The sequence below is a fragment of the Chlorocebus sabaeus genome, chromosome 26 (assembly GCF_047675955.1).
Source record: "Chlorocebus sabaeus isolate Y175 chromosome 26, mChlSab1.0.hap1, whole genome shotgun sequence".
NCBI classification, from domain to species: domain Eukaryota; kingdom Metazoa; phylum Chordata; class Mammalia; order Primates; family Cercopithecidae; genus Chlorocebus; species Chlorocebus sabaeus.
Window position 1 is genome coordinate 16,901,133 of NC_132929.1, and position 22,918 is coordinate 16,924,050.

General features: G+C 42.0%; 1 protein-coding gene across 4 annotated transcripts in view; it reads right to left on the reverse strand.

Annotated features, from left to right (window-relative positions):
- The window catches only part of INO80 (INO80 complex ATPase subunit), a 140,623-nt gene that overhangs the window by 85,345 nt on the left and 32,360 nt on the right, over window positions 1-22,918 (reverse strand). For 3 of the 4 annotated variants that reach the window (XM_008016982.3, XM_008016984.3, XM_008016983.3), the window contains exons 8-14: window positions 18,652-18,705; window positions 17,293-17,496; window positions 11,343-11,538; window positions 10,396-10,463; window positions 8,878-9,087; window positions 7,494-7,574; window positions 6,612-6,707 (exon numbers count right to left, since the gene is read on the reverse strand). In XM_008016982.3, coding sequence (XP_008015173.1) covers window positions 6,612-6,707; window positions 7,494-7,574; window positions 8,878-9,087; window positions 10,396-10,463; window positions 11,343-11,538; window positions 17,293-17,496; window positions 18,652-18,705 — 909 coding nt within the window. The remainder of the gene's footprint in view (window positions 1-6,611; window positions 6,708-7,493; window positions 7,575-8,877; window positions 9,088-10,395; window positions 10,464-11,342; window positions 11,539-17,292; window positions 17,497-18,651; window positions 18,706-22,918) is intronic. The other variant, XM_008016985.3, reaches the window with a different exon arrangement.

The window sequence follows — 22,918 nt, forward strand, 5'->3', positions numbered from 1 at the left end:
CATAAGAAAGGAGAGAACCGAAAAACTGGGACATATTTCTCAGGATCTCCTGAGCGCTGTCATGGGTTTTTAAATTAGGGCATGGTGGCTTATGCCTGCAATCCCAGCACTTTGGGAAGCCAAGATGGGCAGATGACCTGAGGTCAGGAGTTCAAGATCAGCCTGGCCAACATGGTGAAAACCCTGTGTCTACTAAAAATACCAAAATTAGCTGGGCGTGGTGGTGGGCGCCTGTTATTCTAGCTACTCAGGAGGCTGAGGCAGGAGAATTGCTTGAACCTGGGAGGCAGAGTGAGCTGAGATCACGCCACTGCACTCCAGCCTAGGCAACAAAGCCAGACTCCATTTCAAAAAAAAAAAAAAAAATTTTTTTTAATTTAAAAATACGGAAAAAAGAAAAATTAAACAGGTGCCACAAGTAGAAAAACAATTAGTACGGCAGACTTAAACTCAGTATTTATCAGCATTTACATTAACAGCACAAATATTCCCAATAAGAGGCAAGAAATACACCTTAAGGTCAGGAACGGTGGCTCACGCCAGAATCCCAGCACTTTGGGAAGTTGAGGCGGGCGAATCACTTGAGGTCAGGAGTTAGAGACCAGTCTGGCCAACATGGTGAAACCCTCTCTCTACTAAAAATACAAAAATTAGCCGGGCGTGGTGGCATGCGCCTGTAATCCCAGCTACTGGGGAGGCTGAGACAGGAGAACTGTTTGAACCCTGGAGACAGAGGTTGCAGTAAGCTGAGATCGTGCCACTGCACTCCAGCCTGGTGACAGACGAAGACTCCAACTCAAAAAAAGAATTACACCATAAATGATGTAAAATGATTATAAATAAAAGGAAGAAAAAAGCCATGTAAAAATTAAGCAAAGATGTTCTCATATTCTGTATTCAGAAAAAAATTAACCAAAGAAAAACAGGTATCAGAAAATACAGACTTTCAGTCAAAAAGTCTTTAAAAGGAAAATTTCATAATAAAAGGTTCAATTCACCAGAAAGATAAAATTATAAATCTGTATATATCTTACAGCCTCAAAATATATAAAGCAAAAATGGACAGAAGAGAAATGGACAAATCCATAATCATGGTATATTTTAATATACCCCTCTCAGTCAGTGACAGAATAGGCAGGCAAATCAGCAAAGACATGAAAGAGCTGGACAAGTTAACAAACTTTGACCTAAATCAACATATATGCAACACTGCAATGAATAAAGGCAGAACACCTATAATTTTCCAATACACAGAGGACATATAAAAACTGACAATATGCTGAGCCATGAAAACGAGGATTCAAATTTCAAAGCATTGAAGTCATAAAAAGTTTATTTTACCAGTGTGAATTTAAGGTATCAATTAATAAAAAACAAGACATCTAGACAATCCTTTACTGTTTGAAAATTATAAATTACACTTCTTATTTTTTAAAAGAGATAGGGTCTCACCCTGTTGCCTAGGCTGGAGTACAGTGGTGTGATCATAGCTCACTGTAGCCTTGAACTCCAGGGCTCAAGTTATCATCCCACCTAGAAATATACTTTTAAATAACCCATGGATCAAAAAAGAACTTGCAATGGAAGTTAGAGATTATGATGAACTCAAAGATAATGTATATATGACACATCAAACCTTTGGATGGCTAAAGTCATGCTCAGAAAGCAATGAATATCCTTAAATGTACATATATTAGAAGCTGAAAATGAATACTCTAAGCTCCATCTCAAGACATCAGATAAAGAAAAAAGCTGGCAGGGGGCGGCTAACATCTGTAATTCCAGCAGTTTGAGAGACCAAGGAGCATCACTTGAGCTCAGGAATTCGAGACCAGCCTGGCCAACATGGGGAAACTCAGCCTCTACTAAAAATACAAAAATTCGCTGGGCATGGTGGCAGGCTCCTGTTCCTGCTCCAGTTCCTCGGGAGCTTGAGGCAGGAGAATCCTTGAACCCAGGGGAGGCAGAGGTTACAGAGAGCCAAGATCATGTCACTGCACTCCAGCCTGGGAAACAGAGCGAGACACTGCCTCAAAAAAAAAAGTAGACAAAGAGTGCAGTGTGGGGCTATGTTCCAATATGTATGACTTTCAATTTCATATGTCACATTCTCTGAAAGTTTTTTTTAATCAATAATTTTAAAATGTAAAAACTATTCTTAGCTTACAGTCATTCAAAAACAGGTGGCAGGTCAGGCGCGGTGACTCATGCCTGTAATCCTAGCACTCTGGGAGGCCGAGGCAGGCAGATCACCTGAGGTCAGGAGTTCAAGACCAGATTGGCTAATATGGTGAAACCCCATCTCTACCAAAAATACAAAAATTAGCTGGGTGTGGTGGTACACCCCTGTAGTTGCAGCTACTTGGGAGGCTGAGGCAGCAGAATTGCTTGAACGTGGGAGGCGGAAGTTGCAGTGAGCCAAGATCGCGCCACTGCACTCCAGCCTGGGCAACAGAGCAAGACTCTGTGTCAAAAACAAACAAACAAACAAACAAAAACCAGGTGGTAGATTCCTTAATAAGTAGAATTACCATATGACCTAACAATTCTACTCATAGGTATATACCCAAAAGAAGTGAAAACAGTAAAAATGTTCAAACAAAAACCTGCACAGGAATGTTCACAGCAGTACTGTTCACAACAGCCAAAAGGTGGAAACAACCCAAATATTCATCAACGATGAATGGATGACCACAATGTGATATATATACACAATGGAATATTAGTCAGCCATATAAAGGAATAAAGCACTGATACATGATATAATAGGGATGAAGCTTGAAAACTTTATACTCAGTAAAAGAAGCCAGACAGAAAAGGCATTCACGAAGTGTTCAGAATAAGCAAATCCAGCCACAGGAGGCGAATTTGTGGTTGCCAGAGGCTATAGCACAAGGTGAATAGAAAGTGATTGCTTAGTGGGTAAGGGCCTTCTGTTTGGGGTGATGAAAAAGTTATGAAACTAGAGAGCAGTGATGGCTACACAACACCGTGAATGTACCTAATGCTACTACAATGTACTTTTTTTTTTTTTTTTTTTTTTTTTTGAGATGGAGTTTCACTCTTGTTCCCCAGGCTGGAGTGCAACGACACAATCTCGGCTCACCACAACCTCTGCCTCCCGGGTTCAAGTGATTCTCCCGCCTCAGCCTCCTGAGCAGCTGGGATTACAGGCATGTGCCACCACACCCAGCTAATTTTGTATTTTTACTAGAGATGGGGTTTCTCCTGTTGGTTAGGCTGGTTTTGAACTCCCGATCTCAGGTGATCCACCCGTCTCAGCCTCCCGAAATGCTGGGATTACAGGCGTGAGCCACCACACCCAGCCCATTTTTTCATAAGCTTGGTCTGTAGGCATGCGCTACCATGTCCAACTAATTTTTAAATTTTTTGTAGAGATAAGGTCTGTGTTGGCAAGGCTGTTCTTGAACTCCTGGACTCAAGTGATCTTCCCACCTCAGCCTCCTAAAGTACTGGGATTACAGGCATAACCCACCAGGCCCAGTCCATTTTTAATAGTTAAAATGGTAAATACTATGCTCTAGTATTTTGTCACAATAAAACATATATTGGGGCACTAGGAAAAAAACAAAATCAGGCCAAATGCAGTGGCTCATGTCTATAATCCCAGCATTTTAAGAGGCCGAGGTGGGATGATTGTGTGAACATGAGTTAGACATCAGCCTTGGCAACATAGCAAGACCTCATCTCCACAAAAAATTTTTTAAAAATCAGCTGGGTGTTGTGGTGCATGCCTGTAGTCCTAGCTACTTGGGAGGCTGATGTGGGAAAATGGCTTGAGACGGAGTTCAGGGCTGCAGTGAGCTATGATCACAACTCTGCACTCCACCTTGGAAGACAGAAGGAGAAAATGTATCTAAGAAAAAAAAAAAAAAGCAAAGAAAAAAAATCAAAAGAGGTGGCAACACCCACAGGCATATTACCCTAAATTAGAATATCAACAGAAAGTTCAACATGCAAATGATAGGTCTGTTTCAGGCATACTTATAAAGTCAAAGGAAAGGTATCAATGACATTAGTAATATCACATGGCCATCTATCAGCCAGTGGAAGAGCTATTGAAAACTTAAGTGGTTTGGTGAAAAAATTTTAAGACCTTTTCTGGTTTTTTTTTTTTTTTGAGACAGATTCTCACTCTGTCGCCCAGGCTGGAGTACAGTGGCACGATCTTGGCTCACTGCAACCTCTGCCCCCCGCCCCCCGGGTTCAAGCGATTCTCCTGCCTCAACCTCCCAAGTAGCTGGGATTACAGGCCCTCACCACAACACCCGGCTAATTTTTGTATTTTTAGTAGAGATGGGTTTCACCATCCTGGCCAGGCTGGTCTTGAACTCCTGACCTCGTGATCCACCCGCCTTGGCCTCCCAAAGTGCTGGGATTATAGGCATGAGCCACCGTGCCTGGCCTAGACCTTTTATTTTTCAACATCTGCATTGTTCAAATATATACTGAACATTACATGAAAAAAAAAAAGCAGAAAAAGATGGTGATCACCATTCCACAAGACAAATAATTCAAGAGACAATACTCAACAAATTGCATAAGAATGATCTCATCATCATCTTAGCAAGATGAAAATGAGTCAGTCAAGTTAAAAGCTATATATCCTAATACTCCTTGTACGGGTTCTATATCTACAATTTAGCCACAAAATGGGACCACAGCCATAAAGCTGCCTCAAAGTGGGAAATCCCAGATAATTTCCTATTCCATACAAAGCATAGGCCAGAAAAACACCTGCCTCACATTTCCACCCTATCCCATGCTTCTCAAACTACATGAAACCCATCACTACTACAGAGACCAAAAATCACAGAGATCATGTCAACATATTTTGATATATAATCTCCAAAATACTATCCTAACTGTGCAACTTCATTATCATATTCCTGGGGTCAGAACACAGTTTACTCATTTTCAATCCTTTTAAATTGCAAACAACATAATAAATCCTATTCTTTCTTAAATTCCTCCAACTTTTCATAACTAAGCAGCTGTTTAAATCTAATCAATGTCTTACCCAATGAATGCCAAATACCTCCCTGCTGATCACCTCCTACCTCAACCTGAATTCTTTTCCTCTGAATTAATTAAATCAATGTACACATTATCTACCTTAGACATTATAAGCTGGACTAAGACTAGAGATCAGACTTCAGAGTATTAAGAAAATGAACTGGCTGGGTTTAGTGGCTCATGCCTGTAATTTCAAGACTTTGGGAGGCTGAGGCGGAAGGATCACTGGAGGCCAGGAGTTCAAGACCAGCCTGGGCAACATAGTGAGATCTGCCTCTATTAAAAAAGCAAAATGGGCTGGGCGCAGTGGCTCATGCCTGTAATCCCAGCACTTCAGGAGGCTGAGGCGGGCGGATCACCTGAGGTCTGGAGTTTGAGACTTGCCTGACCAACATGGAGAAACCCCACCTCTACTAAAAATACAAAATTAGCTGGGCATGGTGGCGTATGCCTGTAATCCCAGCTACTCGAGAGGCTGGGGCAGGAGAATTGCTTCAACCCTGGAGGCAAAGGTTGCAGTGAGCAGAGACTGCACCATTGCACTACAGACTGGGCAACAAAAGCAAAACTCTGACTCAAAAAAAAAAAAAAAACCGGCTGGGTGCGGTGGCTCACGCCTGTAATCCCAGCACTTTTGGAGGCTAAGGCATGTGGATTACCTGAGGTCAAGAGTTTGAGACCAGTCTGGCCAATGTGGTGAAACCCAGTCGCTACTAAAACTACAAAACAATTAGCTGGGTAAGGTGGCAGACACCTGTAATCCCACTTACTCAGCAGGCTGAGGCAGGAGAATTGCTTGAACCTGGGAGGCGGAGGTTGCAGTGAGCCAAGATCACACCACTGCACTCTAGCCTGGGCAACGGAGCGAGACTCCGTCTCAAAACAAAAACAAAAACAAAAGCAAGACATGTATTTAAAAAAAGATACGAATTATTTACAATAGATTTGAATGAAAAGAGCAATGCCATAAATGACAGGATGTGTACTAACCGTATGATTTGTCAAAATCTATGTTAAACCAAACAAGGTAGATGTTTTCTATTATGGCAGTTTGACAAGGAGTATCAATCATCAGGCTAAATGCAATATGCACTCATTGTTCCCAGCAGTAAGTTTTATAGTGATTGTATGCAAGTTATTCTGGAACAATGTATGAGATATTTTTGTTTTTGAGACGGAAGGAGTCTTGCTCTGTCGCCCAGGCTGGAGTGCAGCAGCGTGTTCTTGGCTCACTGCAACCTCCCCCACTCCCGCTCCGCCCCGTTCAAGCGATTCTCCTGCCTCAGCCTCCTGAGTAGCTGGGACTACAGGTGCATGGCACCACACCTGGCTAATTTTTATTTTTATTTTTATTTTTTGTATTTTTAGTAGAGACAGGGTTTCACCATGTTAGCCAGGATGGTCTTGACCTTCTGACCTTGTGATCCACCCACCTCGACCTCCCAAAATGCTGGGATTACAAGCATGAGCCACCAAGCCTGGACAAAATTTAAAACTATTATGAGTAATTAAATAAGTAAGACAAGAAAAGGAGAGTCAAAAGCAATAAATGTTTTGCTTGGACTGATATTTACCTTAAATTTAGGAACAAATCTAGTAAACTCCTGGTGCCAATTGTTAAGTGTAGATGCAGGTGAAATTATTAAGAAAGGTCCCCAAATGTTCTCTCTCTGCAACAGAAAAACCCAGTCAGCCAACTATAGGAAAAGGGAAGGTATTTAATTCAAAATTATAATTAATGACAAGAACAATCTAAGAATAGGAAACAAGAGAAATACTGAGTAAATCCCAAATCTGCACATTCAAAAATAATATCCTATGTTAATAATAAGAACATAAAGACACACCTTGAGAAAAAAGTGGCAAGCAATTATCCCCTCTTCTGACCTCTTATAGGTCGCAGCCACAGAGCACTTATGACACACTGACTTGTATGTATTGTTTTCTAGTATACTAGTTATCATGACAATCTGACAGTTATTTAATAGGTATACAGCTTCTGCTTTTTTTTCAGTATTTTTACACATTTTTAAAATTTAATTCTTATAAAATTCCCATAAAGTAGATAATGTCTCCATAGAAGAGGAAACTAAGCCTCAGAGAGTTAAGTTGAAAAGAGGCTAAATTGCCCATGTTTACACTGGTAATAAGAGTAGAGTTGAAATGTTAGGCAAGGTGTTCTGATCTAACTATATTGCCCTTGCCACTATACTGGTGGTAATCAATGCAGAGTGGAAGGGAATGTCTCAAAATCACATGCTCAAAAACTGTCCTAGACCTCTTAAAAACCAAAAAGTTACACAATACTGTCCCCTTATAAAGCTCGCAGTCAAGAATCAAGTCCCACTATCTTGGAATGCTACAGAGCTTAGCATAGTGCTTTTAAGTGGCTGATTTTCAATAGAAATTACTCTAAATTCTAGAGAAATTAAGATAGAAAGATTGCATCTACCCACCTCAGCCAGATGGGCCAGAAGGGCAATGCTCTGTACTGTTTTCCCAAGGCCCATTTCATCAGCAAGAATGCCATTAATACCCTGGGGGAAAAAAATACATGGTCAACACCTCATACATTTCATCAAATAAAGTTTGACCTATTACCAAAAAGAACGACCAAGATAACAGGCTTGTTTAAAGAGAAGTGACTAGAGATACTCAGCCTCAACACTTTTATCCACTGCTATAGTAATTGCTTTTGCCAATGCTACAGCTAGCTACAACTATGAACCATGGTACACGAGACAGGGCAAGGCCAGTTTGTTAGCTAATACAACCCAGACACAAAAACAATTAGATTTACCAAGTCCATATAAGACAAACCATAAGAAATATACAAATATTCTCTAGTAGGCTCTCCAGGTTAAAAAAAAAAAAAAAGACATCAGCTGGGTGCAGTGGCTCACGCCTGTCTTGGCACTTTGGGAGGCCAAGTCAGGCACATCGCATGAGCCTGGGAGTTTGAGACCAGCCTGGGCAACCCAGAGACACCCCATTTCTACAAAAAATACAAAAATTAGCCAGGCATGGTGGCATGTGTCTATAGTCCCAGCTATTCTGGGGGCTGAGGCAGGAGGATCACTTGAGCCCAGGAGTTTAAGGCTACAGTGAGCCATAAACACACCACTGCACTTCAGACTGGGTGACAGAGTAAGATCCCGTCTCAAAAACAAAGAGAAACAGAGACAACTTTCTGCCTCTTGTCAAAGGATATAGCTTTTTATTTTATTTTTTTAATAAATCTACATTTTTTTTTATTATACTTTAAGTTCTAGGGTACATGTGCACAACGTGCAGGTTTGTTACATATGTATACATGTGCCATGTTGGTGTGCTGCACCCATTAAATCGTCATTTACATTAGGTATTTCTCCTAATGCAATCCCTCCCCAGGATACAGCTTTTCAAAAGTGTGAAATCTAAAACATGATCTTGTACTTAAATTTATTTATTTATTTTTTGAGACGGAGTTCTGCTCTTGTTGCCCAGGCTGGAGTGCAATGACGCCATCTTGGCTCAACGCAATCTCTGCCTCCCAGGTTCAAGTGATTCTCCTGCTTCAGCCTTCCAAGTAGCTGGGATCACAGGCATGTACTACCACGCCCGGCTAATTTTTTATTTTTATTTTTTAGTAGAGACGGGGTTTCACCATGTTGGTCAGGCTGGTCTCAAACTCCTGACCTCAGGTGATCCGCCTGCCTCAGCCTCCCAAAGTGCTGGAATTACAGGCATGAGCCATCGCGCCCAGCCAGATCTTGTACTCGTTTCACAATCACACTGAACAAATGACTTTAGGAAAAGAGTTAATAAAAGAGAATTTTAGAAAAGAGTTCTAAAATTCACCTGTTCATAGAGATTGGCCAACCAATTCATGCCTTTCAGTTGATAACCTTTCAATTTGCCATTAAAAATTGTGGGCTGTGGAATATCCTCACCAGCCCGGATAGATGGGTTAGCCAGGCTATAACTCTCCCCAAACCCAGTGCCAGACTTGTTTGCTGCCCGCAGGGCAGCTGCTCGACTTTCTTTTGCATCTTCATCAAATGACCTTGTCTGGAAAGTTAAAAAAAAAAAATTAGAAAAAAAAAAAAAATAGGAAAAATATTAAATGCAAATAAAACTCAAGATAACAATATATCTACCCTGTGCTAAGAAAAATAATTGGAAAAAAATTTCTCATAATCTGATAATATAATGTAGTATATGATATTATTTAATGTAACAATTATATTAGAAATTGGGGAAGGTCACATTCGTCTATCCTTGACTTCCGCTCTGTCAATGTTAAATAGAGGCTCCTATGCAGTATATTAAAAACAGCAAGTTTTTTACTTAATTCAACTTGATTATAATTTCTTTCTGATTTTGTCAAACATCACTATATGATAAATAACAAAGAGCTTTGGCCGGGCGCAGTGGCTCATGCCTATAATCCCAGGACTTTGGGAGGCCAAGGCGGGTGGATCACGAGGTCAGGAAATAGAGACCATCCTGGCCAACATGGTAAAACCCCATCTCTACTAAAATAAAAAAAATTAGCTGGGCATGGTGTTGTGCACCTGTAGTCCCAGCTACTCGGGAGGCTGACAAAGCAAGACTCCATCTCAAAAAAAAAAAAAAAAATGGGCCGGGCGCGGTGGCTCATGCCTGCAATCCCAGCACTTTGGGAGGCTGAGGTGGGTGGATCACGAGGTCAGGAGATCAAGACCATCCTGGCGAACACAGTGAAACCCCGTCTCTACTAAAAATACAAAAAATTAGCTGGGCGTGGTGGCAGGCACCTGTAGTCCCAGCTACTTGGGAGGCTGAGGCAGGAGAATGGTGTGAACCCAGGAGGCGGGGCTTGCAGTAAGCCGAGATCGCCCCGCTGCACTTCAGCCTGGGCGACAGAGCGAAACTCTGTCTCAAAAATAAAATAAAATAAATAACAAAGAGCAAGTTATTACTTAAGTGAAAGAAGGCATTAAATAATGTAGCAGTTTTTTGAAACTATGATATGGCTCTCTTAACAAGCCAAGAGTATGTTTTTTTCCATTAAACATCTATGATGCATTTCATACTATATTGCCCATGATTACTCAGAAAGAAAAAACACAAACTGTTCTAATTTGAAATTAAAACATTGCTGAAGCTAGAAAACTGAATATTCGTTTTTCTGCCTTTCCTCTAGTATCCCTACTATTCTAAAGTGAAAGAGACCCAGCCCCCTACCCTACACACAATTACTCACACACATATACACAAGCTAGTCTATGCTTTTAATCGAAAATGTGATTAAGACTAAAGGAAGACCACCTAAGTAAAAGCTTGTAAGGTATTTCCAGGGCCAATTACAGTAAACCTTTCTATCTGAAGACTCACCCGAGCTTGGTGAATATGGTAAGCATTTTCAGCATTCTTCAGGGCCTGGGCTTTAAAGTGGTTACTATCTGAAAAGGAAAATTCATGGATTATCACACTTTATCAACTGATCTTGTTCTAAGATGCAATTAACACCAATATATGTGGATCCCTGATTCCCTCATTCTACTTATCCCTGGGTTCACAGAGGGTGGGGGAAGAGAAAGGCTAAATTCTCAGAGGTAAGAAGCTGGAAATGCAATGGAGGTGGAGGGTTGCCTCGGTCTCCAGTAGCCAAAGAAAGCTCACAAAAACTACGGCACTGGCATCCACTGCCTCTCAGTATTAGGGTTTCTTCTACCAAATGATACCAAGCTACAACAATCAAGACAACCAGGATTCAAAATTTTAATATATTTATGCTAGGTGAAACTATTTTAACCGGAGAAATACGACATATGTAATCCCCAAAATATGATAAAGCAGTTACAATCTCTACTATTTCTAGCTCAACACAATCTTAATCAGTATTCTCTGTGAAATTCCTCTCAAACTTCATCCCAATTCCTCCCTCTCCTTGTGATCACACAAAGACAACTGAACAGCTGCTTTCTCGTGCTTAAATAACCAAGAATCTTATTATGTGAGAGATGTTTTCCTCTCCTGAAACGCAGTTCAGTTCTTTGAACTCTGATTACAATACCGGTTATTTCTACTAACAAATCACAACAAAAATATTCCCAAACTTGCAAGATCATATAACCACAATCTTTCCTATTCAAATTCTTTAATAAATGGTCTTATACTTCTGTATTACAAACACACTTTCCCTACTCCAGTACAATAAATCTTTCTTTTCTGGTAAATTACCTATGAATCAATAAAAAATTTGCAAGAATTAATGTATATAACCTTTAGATATAAAAATTAAGAGGTAGTCTTCCTCTAAGTCCTGATTGAAGACTCACCATAATCCTCCTGTGTGATGTTAACTACCACTCCTCCACCTATATCGATTTGTCTCTGGGTAGAACTGTCTTCCAGTTTCCTTAGGATTTCTTCCTGGATACCATCATGACCCATGTCTCGTTTGCGACTCATGAAATGGGCATACAACTCTGTCTGGGTAATTAAGAAGTTGAGTTTTCGCTGTTGCCTCTTGGCCTAAACAGGGAAAAAGGTGAAAACAGAGCCCAATTATTAATGATATCCAAGAAGTAGTGGAGAATTCACCACTTATATTTGCATTCAAATCCTTTACCAATTCTTTACTTTTAAAAATGTAAACATTGCTGATAAACAATTTTATTTTAGCCAAGTCAGTGGCACTAAAAGCAATGAATGAATTTATTTTCCTTTTTCAGACAAAGTCTTGATTGGTCGTATGGGCTGGAGTACAGTGGCGCGATCTCAGTTCACTGCAACCTCCGCCTCCCAGGTTCAAGCTAGTCTCGTACCTCAGCCTCCAGAGTAGCTGGGATTACAGGTGAGCACCACTAACCTCGGCTAATTTTTGTATTACTAGTAAAGACAGGGTTTCACCATGTTGGCCACGCTGGTCTCGAACTCAGGCGATCCACCAGCCTCAGCATCTCAAAGTGTTAGGATTAAGGTGTGAGCCACAATGAATAATTTTCATTCATAATCTACTAGTAATGAGTGTTTTGCTCTTCTTTATACTGTGAATCTTTTCTCCATTAGGCTTCTGACTAAAATGTTTCTTTCTTACATGACTTTTCTATGGTAGCACTGAGACAACTAAATTCAAACAATATATTCCTTTTTTTTTTTTTTTTTTTTTTTTTTTTTTTTTTTTTTTGAGATGGAGTCTGGCTCTGTCGTCCAGGCTGGAGTGCAGTGGCCGGATCTCAGCTCACTGCAAGCTCCGCCTCCCAGGTTTACGCCATTCTCCTGCCTCAGCCTCCCGAGTAGCTGGGACTACAGGCGCCTGCCACCTTGCCTGGCTAGTTTTTTTGTATTTTTTTTAGTAGAGATGGGGTTTCACCGTATTAGCCAGGATGGTCTCGATCTCCTGACCTCGTGATCCGCCCGTCTCGGCCTCCCAAAGTGCTGGGATTACAGGCTTGAGCCACCGCGCCCGGCCATATATTCCATTTTATAACCTGGATGGTGGATACATGTCTATATAGCTTTATTATTTTTGAAAACGTACAGGTCAGAAACTTTTTTTTTTTTTTGAGACAAGAGTCTAACTGTGTTGGCCAGGCTGGAGTGCAATGGCACGATTGCAGCCTCACCACAACCTCTGCCTCCCAGGTTCAAGTGATTCTCCTGCCTCAGCCTCCTAAGTAACTGGGATTACAGGCATACACCACGATGCCTGGCTAATTTTTTTTTTTTTCTTGGGACAGAGTCTCCCTCTGTTGCCCAGGCTGGAGTGCAGTGGCGTAATCTTGGCTCACTGCAAGCTCTGCCTCCTGGGTTCATGCCATTCTCCTGCCTTAGCCTCCTGAGTAGCTGGGACTACAGGCGCCCGCCACCACACCCGGCTAATTTTTTTGTATTTTTAGTAGAGATGGGGTTCCACTGCATTAGCCAGAATTAATCTCCTGACTTCGTGATCCGCCTGCCTCGGCCTCCCAAAGTGCTGGGATTAAAGGTGTAAGCCACTGTGCCTGGCATGTATTTTTGTATTTTTTTAGTAGAGACAGGTTTCACCATATTGACCAGGCTTGTCTCAAACTCCTGACCTCAGGTGATCGACCCACTTTCAGTCTCACAAAGTGCTGGGATTACAAGCGTGACCAGTGCGCCCGGTCAGCCACCACACCGGTCCCAAAACTCTTCTTTACCACCAAAAGTCAAAATAACTGACAAAAAGCTATAAGTTATTCTGAAAGCCAATACAATAGGTATATGAAATTAAAAGGCTAATGGAAGGAAGAAAATACTCCCCAAAACCATCTATAGGAAGGAACAAAATACTCCCCAACACAATCTGTATTTTTTGGCCAGGCATGGTGGCTCATGCCTGTAATCCCGGCATTTTGGGAGGCCAAGGCGGGCGGATCACTGGAGGCCAAGAGTTTGAAATCAGCCTGGTCAACATGGAGAAACCCTGTCTCTGATAAAAAATACAAAAATTAGCTGGGTGGGGTGGCGGGCGCCTATAATCCCAGCTACTCTGGAGGCTGAGGCAGGAGAATCGCTTGAACCCAGGAGGAAAGGTTGCAGTGAGCCAAGGTCGTGCCACTGCACTTCAGACTGGGTGACAGAGCAAGACTCTACCTCAAACAAAATGAAACAAAACCCAACAATCTGTACTTCATCTGTGATAATAATAGCTACAAAAAACGAATATAGACTGAATACACGCACACATGCAAACATACATATATTTTTTAATGTGAGAAGCCTAAAAGTGCCTTTCAGGTGGACTGCTTGACCTCAGGAGTTTGAGACTAGACTGGGCAACATGGCAAAACCTTGTTTCTACAAAAAATACAAAAATTTGCCAGGCATGGTGGCATGTACCTGCAGCCCCAGCTACACTGGAGGCTGAGGCGGAAGGATTGCTTAAGCCCAAGAGATAGACGCTGCGCTGAGCCAAGATCATGCCACTGCACTCCAGCCTGGGTGACAGAGTAAGATACCACTTTTTTTTTTTAAGTGCCTCTACTCTAAAACAACCAGGTAAGAAAAATAATCATTGTGTCAATAAATAAAATCATTCCTAAGATGAATAATAAAATGAAAACATAATCCAAAATACTAAATTATATGGAACACAGAATACAGTATAAGTAGCATATTAAAGAGTCATTTGTTTTGTTTTGTTTTGTTTTGAGGTGGAGTCTCACTCTGTCGCCCTGGCTGGAGTGCAGTGGTGCAATCTCGGCTCACTGCAACCTCCACTTCCCCAGTTCAAGCGATTCTCCTGTCTCAGCCTCCTGAGTAGCTGGGACTACAGGCATATGCTACCACACCCAGCTGATTTTTTGTATCTTTAGTAGACGGGGTTTCACCATGTTAGCCAGGATGGTCTTGATCTACCGACCTCTTGATCTGCCCACCTCAGCCTCTCAAAGTGCTGGGATTACAGGCGTGAGCTCACAGCGTGAGCCAGCCTTGTTTGCTTTATTTTTTTTTCCCCAAAAAAGAGCATTATTGGTCCAAGAGTCATTATTTTGAATTATTTCATAACAAAATTCATAAAATATACTTTATCCTTGATCCACTCTCCCAAAAGGAAAACAATAAAATAAGGAATACAGAAAAAAAAAAATCCAAAAGATTGAAAGTATATTTTATAAAGCAGTAATCTACGTAAAATTATCCTGTCTCTTTAAAGCATTATAGTACCTGAGCAAGATCCAAAATAGAAGAACACTTGAGAAAGAGAGAGAAAATTAAGTCTTTGTCATAATGAATGTTCATGTTTCAAACCTAAAGTGCTATCACGAAAATCTTTGTTTTTTTCTGAAGAGATGGTATCTCACTCTGTCACCCAGGCTGGAGGCAGTAGCAAGAACACAGCTCACTGCAGCCTCAACATCCCAGGTTCAAGCAATACTCCCACCTCAGCCTTCAGAGTAACTGGTACTATAGGTACTTGCCACTACACCTGTCTAATTTTTCTACTGTTTATGGATACGAAGTATCACTATGTTGCCCAGACTGGTCTTGAACTCCTGGATTCCAGCGATCCTCCTGCCTCTCTGCCTTTCTGCTGGGATTACGGACATGAGCCAATACACTCAGCCTAAGGAAAACTTCCCAAAGTAAAACAATTAAGAAAAAGAATAACATATATATATATACACATATATATATATGTGTGTGTGTATTTTGTGTGTGTGTGATGGATTCTTCCTCTGTCACCCAGGTTGGAGTGTAGTGGTATGATCTCGGCTCACTGCAACTTCCACCTCCCGGGTTCAAGCAATTCTCTGCCTCAGTCTCCCGAGTACCTGGGATTACAGGCACCCGCCACCACGCCCAGCTAATTTTTGTATGTTTAGTAGAGACGGGGTTTCACCATGTTGGCCAGGCTGGTCTTGAACTCCTGACCTCATGATCCACCCGCCTCCGCCTCCGCCTCCCAAAGTGCTAAGTTTATAGATGTGAGCCACCGCACCCGGCCAAGAATAACATCTTTAACTTTAAAGAAGTTAACTACCACATGATTAAATGAACAAAGTAGATTAAGAAAACAGGATACGTCAAAGATTTATTTCAAAAGTTCAAAGGAAAAGATGCATAAGTCAGCATAAGCATCAGTTAGCTATCAACATAACTAAGAATCTAGGTCTCACAAATCTAGAATACAGGCCAAGCTGCCTACAAAACTTCAAGATCTGTGGCTAACTCTCAAATGACTTTAAATTCTGTGAGTTAAGAATTCCCAAAAGCATCAAATGTTTACTACTAACTTGATAATATGATTACCTTGCATGCAAATACAAATATGCAAATTAACCAGGAGACTAAAGAGAAATGAGCAAAATCCATCTTCATTCTCGAAGTCATGATAAAATAAGGGAAGATCAAGAGCTCAGAAGAGGCTCCAAAGCTTCCCTTCGACATGAGTTACTACATATACCCAAAAGAAAACATCATCCAATCCACTAATTCCCTTCTTTCTTCAAATCTTAACTCTCTTTCCATTCATCTCAGCTGGTTTATCAATGGCAATACAATGACTTTGCCTTCTTATTCTCACCTCTTGCTTCCCTCAGCAATATACACAGCCTACAACAGCTGGCATCAGATTTAACAACAGTACTTGCTGCAAGTTAAAACAATATAAGTAGGCTGGGCATGGTGGTTCATGCCTGTAATCTCAGCACTTTGGGAGGCTGAGGAAGGCGTATCATCTGAGCTCAGGAATTTGAAACCAGCCTGGCCAACACGGTGAAACCCCATCTCTACTAAAAATACAAAAACTTAGCCGGGCGTGGTGGTGGGTGCCTATAGTCCCAGCTACTCGGAAGGCTGAGGCAGAAGAATTGCTTGAATCTGGGAGGCAGAGGTTGCAATGAACCAAGATTACTGCACTCCAGCCTGGGTGACAACAGTGAAACTTCATCTCAAAAACTAAATAAATAAAACAGTACAGTAGGTGAAGGGTAAGTCTTAGAAAACTGGGCTCATTGTCCACTGTCCCTATCTGGCCCTGAATTTGGCATCAATTTCTTATTGTCCAAAAAAAGCAAAAGTGCAGTCAGCACCTACAAACAAACCAAGATGAATTAAAAGCTACTTTCTCTTTTGCTCATTCCTTTTTTTTTTTTTTTTTTTTTTGAGGAATAAGAGCCCAAAATAGAGGAAGACAGTTTAGAAGAAAATGAGAAAAAGGCCTGAGGAGGGCCATACCAAAAGACTAAAAGCAGAATTGGTTTACTAGTCTAAAATCACCATCCTCAAAATTAAGTCTTTAAAAAAATTTCTGGGCCGGGCACGGTGGCTCACGCCCATAATCCCAACACTTTGGGAGGCCGAGGCGGGCGGATCACGAGGTCAGGAGATCGAGACCATCCTGGCAAACACGGTGAAACCCCATCTCTACTAAAAATACAAAAAATTAGCCGGGCGTGGTGGCGGGCGCCTATAGTCCCAGCTACTCGGGAGGCTGAGGCAGGAGAATGGCATAAACCCGGGAGGCGGAGCTTGCAGTAAGCCAAGACTGCGCTACTGCACTCCAGCCTGGGCGACAGAGCGAGACTCCGCCTCAAACAAAAAAAAAAAAAAAAAATTTCAGACTGTGCAAGGCAAGCGGATCACTTGAAGCTCAGGAGTTTGAGACCAGCCTGGGCAACATGGCGAAACTGCATCTCTACCAAAAAAAAAAATAACTGACTGTGTCATTGGTTAGATGTACAATTTTCAAAATGCAAACCGATCTCTTCAAATGGCTGTAATAATTAGGGTTTTCAAAATGGTATGCTTTTGCCCTACCTCCCGCATTTCCTCATCCAACTTCCGCTGCTCCAAAGCTTCCTTCTCTGCTCTCTTGCGGTGCTCCTTCTCCACTTTCTCATATTTCTTCCAGTACAGGAGCATCTCCTTGGTGAGGCGGCGGGCACGAGGCAAGGTTTCCTTACAGTTCTTCTGGGCCTGCAAGGCAGCTCGACGCACCTCCTTCATGCACTGGTGAGCAAGCTGAAAACAACAACAGCATTACAGCAGAAAGGACCCCATACCAGAGGTTGGTTCTTCCTGGATTCTAAACCACACCATTCCTCACTCTGTTGAATACAAACTGTCATCCTTGACCACATCTCTTTCTCCTGCAACTTGATTAATGTCCTTGTATAGTACTGTGACATAGGTCCAGATCCTGTGGTAATATCAGGGATAAGAAATCTATCTGATTTCTATCAACTTAGAAGATGAAAATTTATAATGACTAAGAAGGACCTGGGATGTACTCGGAAGTTACAAAATGTTATCACACACATTAATAATAGCTATCACTGCTTATTATATCTTTAGCACCACTGAAAAATACATTAAACTAATCTACTCTTCAAATCCTACGAAATTGGCATCAGCATCACCCTCATTTACCATCATCCACCTTATAAATGAGGAAACAGAGACGCTGAATGACTACCCCAGAGAAACACAACTAATAACATGGCCTAATCTGATCCTCACAATTCCGAAAGGAAGTTGTTTTAGTTTCCTCTAAGGGAAGGTATTCACATCATTATTTCTTAGACGACGAGACTGAAGACAGGAAGATTCCATGATCTGCTCAAGAAATCAGGGTGGGCTATGGTCTTATCCAAAAAGGTTCAAATACCAGAAATGTGAGGAAGAATAATTTTATTTAATAAACAGATTGAGGCCGGGCACGGTGGCTCATGCCTGTAATCTTAGCACTTTGGGAGGCTGAGGCGGGCAGATCACCTGAGGTCAGGAGTTCAAGACCAGCCTGGCCAACATGGTGAAACCCTCTCTCTACTAAAATACAAAAATTACAGGGCATGACGGTGGGTGCCTGTAATCCCAGCTACTCGGGAGGGTGAGATGGGAGAATTGCTTGAACCGGGGAGACAGTGGTTGTAGTGAGCCGAGATCACACCACTGCACTCCAGCCTGGGCGGCTGAGACTCCGTCTCAAAAAATAAATAAATAAATAAATAAATAAACAAACAAACAAACAAACAGATTGAGAACATTCAGAAACTCTCTTAGGAACTATTAGATTCATGATCAACAGGTTACAACAGACAAGAGCAGCAAGATGGACCCAAAGAAGAATATATTCCAGCAAAACATGAAATGGAAAATACAAAACTACAATTTTACCTTTCGGCTATTGGTGAGAAACAGGTTACGAGCTGAAGCTTTCTGCTTATTTGCCTAAAATATTTAAAAAACAGCATTTCATTTAGGATTCATTTTTGAACTAAGACTATATAGAATGAACAGTCTTTTAATCAATTCCTAGAGGATTAGAAAATGTCAAGCCGAGCAAGATACATTACTTCTGTAAGTCATCCAGATGTACTGTCCAACACCATACATAAAACTATTAAAAAAGCATCAAGAAGAATCAGTGTTGTGGATGCCTTAAATAGTCTTCTGTATACTTTTAGGAAGACATTAAGTTATACGTAAGGCTTGAAGTGGACTAGCAAAATGTCAAAATACCTAAACCTTAGTACCATTCTGAGTAAAAACATATTGCTTACCAGGGCCAATCTGCAAAGCTGAGAGAACAGGGCACCCAGATACAGGAATCATTAGGAAAACGATAAACTAGTCTCCCAAGTTGTGATTCTAGCCCCACCTCCAGCCTAGGCAAACCTGATATCACTACTACTCAGTTTCTGTCACCACATAAGCCTAATCTTCTCTAAAACTAAACTCCAAGGAAGACCTAACACAAAATGACCCAGCAGCCCACAACCCAGTATCCAGCTATTTGTGTTTTCCACTCTAGCCAAGGGGGGGGAAAAGTCAATACAGACATCTGACTCCCCACGATGTCTATCTGACATGGAAGAAGACACTGAAGAGGCAGAGCTGGGTGGCTCTTTCATTACTGAAGAGCACTCTCCTTGATGCTAAAGAAACAATGGGTTCAAAGTGACAAAGAAGGTCTAAAAGCCATTTCTCTAAAGTTTGCATATAAGACAGCAAATTTAAAGGAATATATGAGCCTTTCATAAAAAACTCTTACTAATTAAAGAGCTATTGTCACTCTGAAGCCAGGAACCTCAAATACTCCCACTAAAAAGTCATTTCTTGGCCAGGTGTGGTGGTTCACACCTGTAATCCCAGCACTTTGGGAGGCCGAGGCAGGTGGACCACTTGAGGTCATGAGTTTGAGACCAGAGTGGCCAACATGGTGAAATCCCATCTCTACTAAAAATAGAAAACTTAGTCGGGCATGGTGGCACATGCCTGTAATCCTAGCTACTTGGGAGGTTGAGGCAGAAGAATCACTTGAACTCAGGAGGTGGAGGCTGCAGTAAGCCGAGATCGCACCACTGCACTCCAGCCTGGGAGACACGAGCGAAACTCCGTCTCAAAAAAGAAAAAAAAAAAGCCATTTCTTCGCCACACACAGCAGCTTACACCTGCAATCCCGGTATTTGGGGAGGCTGAGGCAGGAGGATCACTTGAGTCCAGGAGTTCGAGACTAGCCTGGGCAACATAGTGAGACCTCGTCTCTAGAAAAAATAAACAGAATTGGGCCGGACATGGTGGCTCATGCCTATAATCCCAACACTCTGGGAGGCCGAGGTGGTTGGTTCACCTGAGGTCAGGACTTCAAGACAGCCTGGTCAACCTGGTGAAATCCTGTCTATACTAAAAATACAAAAATTAGCTGACTGTAAAGGCCGGGCGCGGTGGCTCAAGCCTGTAATCCCAGCACTCTGGGAGGCCGAGGCGGGCGGATCACGAGGTCAGGAGATCGAGACCATCCTGGCTAACACAGTGAAACCCCGTCTCTACTAAAAAATACAAAAAATTAGCTGGGCGGGGTGGCGGGTGCCTGTAGTCCCAGCTAATCGGGAGGCTGAGGCAGGAGAATGGCATGAACCCAGGAGGCGGAGGTTGTAGTGAGCCGAGATCGCGCCACTGCACTCCAGCCTAGGCGACAGAGCGAGACTCCGTCTCAAAAAAAAAAAAAAAAAAAAAAAAATTAGCTGACTGTGGTGACAGGCATCTGTAATCACAGCTACCCAGGAGGCTGAGGCAGGAGAATCGCTTGAACCCAGGAGGTGGAGATTGCAGTGAGTCGAGATCGTGCCATGGTACTCCAACCTGGGTGACAAAAGCGAAACTCCGTCTCAAAAAAAAAATTAAAATTAAATAAAATAAACAGAATTAGCTCGGCATGGTAGCACACACCTATAGCCCCAGGTACTCAGGAGCCTGAGGTGAGAAGATTACTTAAGCCTGGGAGATCAACGCTGAAGTGAAACAAGATCAGTCCACTGCACTCCAGTTCTCTTGGGCAAGAGAACAAGATCCCATCTCAAAAAAACGAAAACTCATTTCTTTCATTGAAAGGGCACCATATGAGGCCTCTTCATCAGGTACTAAGCAGGCTTTCCCATAACTTTCCCATCAAGAACGCTCAAGCATAGGCTGGGCACGGTGGTTCACGTCTGTAATCCCAGCACTTTGGGAGGCCGAGACAGGCAGATCACGAGGTCAGAAGATCGAGACCAGCCTGGCTAACACGGTAAAACCCTGTCTCTACTAAAAATACAAAAAAAATTAGCCGGGTGTCCTGGCAGGTGCCTGTAGTCCCAGCTACTCAGGAGGCTGAGGCAGGAGAATGGTGTGAACCTGGGAGGTGGAGGTTGCAGTGAGCCAAGATCGCAGCACTAATCGTACCACTGCACTCCAGCCTGGGCAACAGAGCGAGACTCCGTCTCAACAAAAAAAGAATGCTCAAGCATAAACTATGTCTCCAGAAATACTTATTAACTGCTATAGAAAAAAAATTTTTATTTTACAGTAGCAAAACACCACCACACCAAGGGATCAAATGCAATATCCTCAAAACATTAAAACAGGCTGGCAAGGTGGCTCACGCCTATAATTCCAGCACTTTGGAAAGCCGAGGTGAGCAGATCACTTGAGGTCAGGCGTTCAAGACCAGCCCAGCTGACATGGCAAAACCTCGTCTCTACTAAAAATACAAAAATTAGCTGGGCGTGATGGCGCACACCTGTAGTCCCAGCTACTCAGCAACTTGGGAGGCTGAAGTGGGAGAACTGCTTGAACCCAGGAGGCAGAGGTTGCAGTAAGATGCAGATCTAGTTTTATCTTTTTCAAAATTGCTACCCAGTTGTCCCAATATTACTAATTTATAAGTCCACTGGTTTATTCTACTTGTCTATTTGCCTATTCATGTGCCAGTATCACACTTTTTTAACTGTAGAGGTTTTGTAGTGTGTTCTAACGTTTAGTAGGGATTTTCCAATTCTTCCCTAGCTACTCCTACATTCTGACTTCATCACATGGACTTTAGCATCAACTTTTCTCAATTCATAAAATACCCTGTTTCTAAAAAAAATCCAATTTATAATGAAATATCCTGTTTCTATCAGGACTGCACTCAATTCATCCTTAAGAGCAGTATGTTAACAACTGGTGCATCTCACTTAAGGGTAAACAGACATTCCTTGGACTATAATTGCAACTTCTTTAAAAACAAAAACAAAAAAAACCGCTGCATATGGCATCTGGCTTGCAACTGTTAATTTTGAAATTATATCAAAATAACATGTTATTGGCTGGGCACGGTAGCTCACGCCTGTAATCCCAGCACTGTATGAGGCCAAGCCAGGCAGATCATCTGGGGTCAGGAGTTCGAGACCAGCCTGGCCAACACGGTGAAACCCCATCTCTACTAAAATACAAAAATTAGCCAGGGGTGGTGGCATCTGCCTGTAGCCCTAGCTACTTGGAAGGCTGAGGCAAGAGAATTGTTTGAACCTGGGAAGTAGAGTTTGCAGTGAGCCGAGATCATGACACTGCAATCCAGCCCAGGTGACAGAGAAAGACTCCATCTCAAAAATAATAATAATAATAAAATAAAATGTTATCAAAACCAAATGAATTAAAAGAGGAAAAATGTTTATACATGTTTCTTTTAAATCATTCACATCTTATTCTAGTGCCTGTGATTATCCAGCAACATTCAAACATTTATAAATTCTCTAAGAAACATATCAACTCCTTTTTATTTTATTTAATTTTTGAGATAAAATAAATAAATATTTATTATGTTACACATTCTGTTACACAAGCTAGAGTGCAGTGGTGCGATCTCAGCTCGCTGCAGCCTCAACCTCCTGGGCTTAAACTATCCTCCTGCCTCAGCCACTTGCATAGGTAGGGCTACAAACATGTGCCACTACACCCAGCTCGTTTTTGTAGAGATGGGGTTTCCCCATGTTGTCCAGACTGGTCTCAAACTCCTGGGCTCAAGCGATCCACCCGCCTCAGCCGCCCAAAGTGCTGGGATTACAGGTGTGACTTACTATGCCTGGCCTCTTTTTAATTTTTTCTAATATCACCTATAAATTGGCTGTCAAGTATCTACCGC